The sequence below is a fragment of the Octodon degus genome, unplaced genomic scaffold (genome assembly GCF_000260255.1).
Source record: "Octodon degus isolate 3935 unplaced genomic scaffold, OctDeg1.0 scaffold00027, whole genome shotgun sequence".
Classification (NCBI taxonomy): domain Eukaryota; kingdom Metazoa; phylum Chordata; class Mammalia; order Rodentia; family Octodontidae; genus Octodon; species Octodon degus.
Genome location: NW_004524603.1, coordinates 4,810,800 through 4,814,106, shown reverse-complemented (window position 1 = coordinate 4,814,106; position 3,307 = coordinate 4,810,800). Strand labels below are relative to the sequence as shown.

Here is a 3,307-nt window from a genome sequence, read left to right as displayed (position 1 = left end):
CTTGCCAGGGAGGCACTTATTCCACTGAGCCATCTCCCTGGCCAAGACAGCTTAATTTTTAAAGTGGGGCTTATAATTTGCTTTGACCTGATCTTTTGAAGTTTGGTGGGTTTTTTTGTTTGTTTGTTTGTTTGTTTGTTTGTTTGTAGTACCAGGGATCGAACTCAGGACCTTGTGCTTGCCAGGCAGGCTCTTATGCCACTGAGCTGTATCCCTGGCCCCAAAGATAATATTTTGAAGTTTCACATTATAGGTGGTGTTTCTCAGCAGATTTCTTTCATTCTTTTCAGTGTATTTAGTACAGGGTCTCACTATGTAGATCGGATTTGTAGTGATCCGCCTATTTTCGGCCTCCCAAAGCGCTAGGATTACTGGTGTGCCACCACATCCAGTCTTAATCAATCCCAGCTCAGTGTGCCCTGGTGGCAGGGCTGGCCCAGCTTGTGGTGCCAGGGATCAGGGATTGAACCCCGGTTCCTGAGCTCTGCCTAAGCAGGCTCTTTATCTGGCTGGCCCTCAGCAGATTTCTTACTGTGTATATATTTCTTATGTAGAGATTGTTGGCCATAGGTCTGTTCAGGGGGACTATTCTATATGTGCACTGGGCTCTTCAGAAAGAATTCCTTTTGTGTGATCCTCCATGAAGAAGTTATTATCAGAAAACTTGGAAAAATTTGTATGTAATACTGTATTTAGGACCAGGCATTATGGTGTCTAACTGTAATCCCAGCACTCGGGGCTGGCTGATGCAGGAGAATCATGGAAAGTTCACAATGAGCCTGGGCTACAAAGTGAGCTCAAGGCCAGCTTGAGCTGCACAGCAAGACCCTGTTTCAAAGAGAAAAAAGCAAAACAAACACCCTGTATGCAATTCTTCTGGCCTTGTTTTACTGGGTAACATACGAGGGAAAAGACAACTATTTGAACTCTATTTGAAAATAGCTAGAGTAGGCTCTGAGGCAGTATAACCTTGGATTAATAAGTAGGGCCATTGTTTTCTTTAAGTTGCTAATTTTTAACAACAGATTTTAAGCTTAAATCCTTGGATTTGAAAAGAGAAGCTTGTGGACTGGAGATGTAGCCTGGTGCAAGCACGCGTGCCTAGGGTGCATTCGTGAGGCCCTGCGTTTTACCCCTACCACTCCAAGCCAAACCAAAGGGGCCTTTTAATTTTATACTTGGAAGAGCTGTGTGAGTATGCTGTCATGGCACTTGTAGCATTTGTATTTTTATCAGCTAAAAGTAGTCCAAAACAAAGGAGAAGAAGTAGTCATCAGTGTAGGGGATTAAATAAGTTAGCTATTCTGCTGCCCTTTGCCTTCTGAGAATACCTTGGCTCGTGGTGTAATCTGGGACTGTTTTAAGAAATTCCGTGCTCTCCGTGCTCCGTGTGTCCTCAGTGAATCTCTGTCACAGTATGTGGGGGTCCTGCTTGATGGTTTGAAAAAGCCACGAGTACCTTGTGGTGGGTTATTAGAAAGTGTACTGAAGTGTCTAACCTATGTCCCCTTCTTTTTCAGGAAACTGAAAATGACTCTTCGGCTCTGCTAAGTCTATAATGGGAAGTGTCACAGTTCGGTATTTCTGTTATGGGTGCCTTTTTACATCTGCGACCTGGACAGTTTTGCTTTTTGTTTATTTCAACTTCAGTGAAGTGACTCAGCCGTTTAAGAATGTGCCCGTCAAGGGGTCTGGTCCCCATGGGCCATTCCCCAAAAAATTCTATCCTCGTTTCACTAGAGGTCCAAGTAGAATATTAGATCCACAGTTTAAACCAAACAAAATTGATGATGTGGTAGACAATAAAATTCAAGATACAGAAAAAGACCACCTGAAATTCTCTTCAGAACTGGGTGAGTACATTTGACTTTTATTAAAAGTGATTTATCAGAGTATTTAATTTTATATATTTAGAGTTCTTTTCATGCTTCTTTACTCAAATACAAACTTCACCCAAAGTGTAAATTTAGTGTTGCTTCTTTATAAAAATTTTACCAAAATAAGCGTGAATAAAGAGCTAAAATTTTTCTTCTAAAAATTTTTTTTCTTTGGAGACAGGGTCTCACAAAGGAATTCAGGCTGGGCTTGAACTCCCTGTACCCCAGGGTGGTCGCCAATTCATGGCAGTCTCAACTGGCTCAGCCTCCCGAGTGCTGGGGTTGTAGGCTTGTGCTACCTGGATCGCTAATACTTTTTAAATGGCATGTGTTTGAAAAAGTTACAGGAGGTATTAGTTGTTTGTAATACAATTTTAATTGACTTCCTTTATTACAGAATCATTTAACTCCTAAAACTCTGACTTAATGAAATGTCTGTTTTAATATTTGTGCATTATATAACTCTTGCAATCTCTCAGAATCAATTATTACATGTTTTTGCTTCTCAGTTATTTGATGTTGCTAGGTCAAAGCTCTGGTTTTACATTTTGAAAACAACCAAAATGACTCATTTCTCCCTAAATTTGCGAGTGCTAGGACTGCAGAGCTGTAGAATTCAAAGGCATCTAGAGTAGAGTGCTGCTTTCACATTCAGTTGGTTCCGTCCATTTCTGTCAGGGTCCCGGTGGTCTTATTGGAAAGATGGAGGTGCTTATCCTAAATGAATAAAGAATTTCAAGAGGCCTTCATAGCAAAACACTCTTGCGAAGGAGCAAAGGTGGGGACTTAAATTTAAAAAAAAAGTTAAAAGCTCTTGCAAAGCTGTAATAATCCAAGTAGTTTTTACTGCTATATGGATAGACACTTAGGTCAGTAGAACAGAACTGAGAGTCTACAGAAAGTCCCATGACATTGCGGGTCAGTTGATTTTCAGAAAGCGTGACGAGACCGTTCAGTGGCAGGTCACTTACTGTGGTAGTCTGTACTCAGGAAGTGTCCAGATTAGTGCAACCAGTGGACACAAGAAGCAGAGGGTTGTGAGTGCCTGCTTCAGTGGGACCAAGGCTTCCCTCAGAAGTGGTGAAATGCTGTGCAGCTTGGGCGCTTCGTGTGTGCGACGTAGGGTGAGTGTGCTGAATGTCAGTGATGGCAGTCTTTACACATGTGCATCGTCAGTGCACACGAAAATCTAAAGCCTGCTACGTTCCATATATAAGACTTAATTTAGCCAGCATGGTGGCACATTGCTGTAATCCCAGCATCAGGAGGCTGAGGCAGGTAGATTGTTGTGAGTTTAAGATCAGTCTGGGCTACAAAGTGAGCTCAAGGCCAGCCTGGACTGCTTAGCAAGACCCTGTCTCAAAAAAAAAAAGAAAAAAGAAAATTAGAAGGAATTAGTATAAATTAGTATTTAAGATCATGTGATATAT

The 3,307-nt window shown here is 41.6% G+C and overlaps 1 protein-coding gene across 1 annotated transcript in view; it reads left to right on the top strand.

Annotated features, from left to right (window-relative positions):
• The first annotated feature begins 1,372 nt into the window (after positions 1–1,372).
• Galnt11 (polypeptide N-acetylgalactosaminyltransferase 11) overlaps positions 1,373–3,307 on the top strand; it is a 19,803-nt gene continuing 17,868 nt past the window's right edge. The window contains exon 1 of the mRNA XM_023712861.1: positions 1,373–1,853. Coding sequence (XP_023568629.1) covers positions 1,559–1,853 — 295 coding nt within the window. The 5' untranslated portion in view covers positions 1,373–1,558. The remainder of the gene's footprint in view (positions 1,854–3,307) is intronic.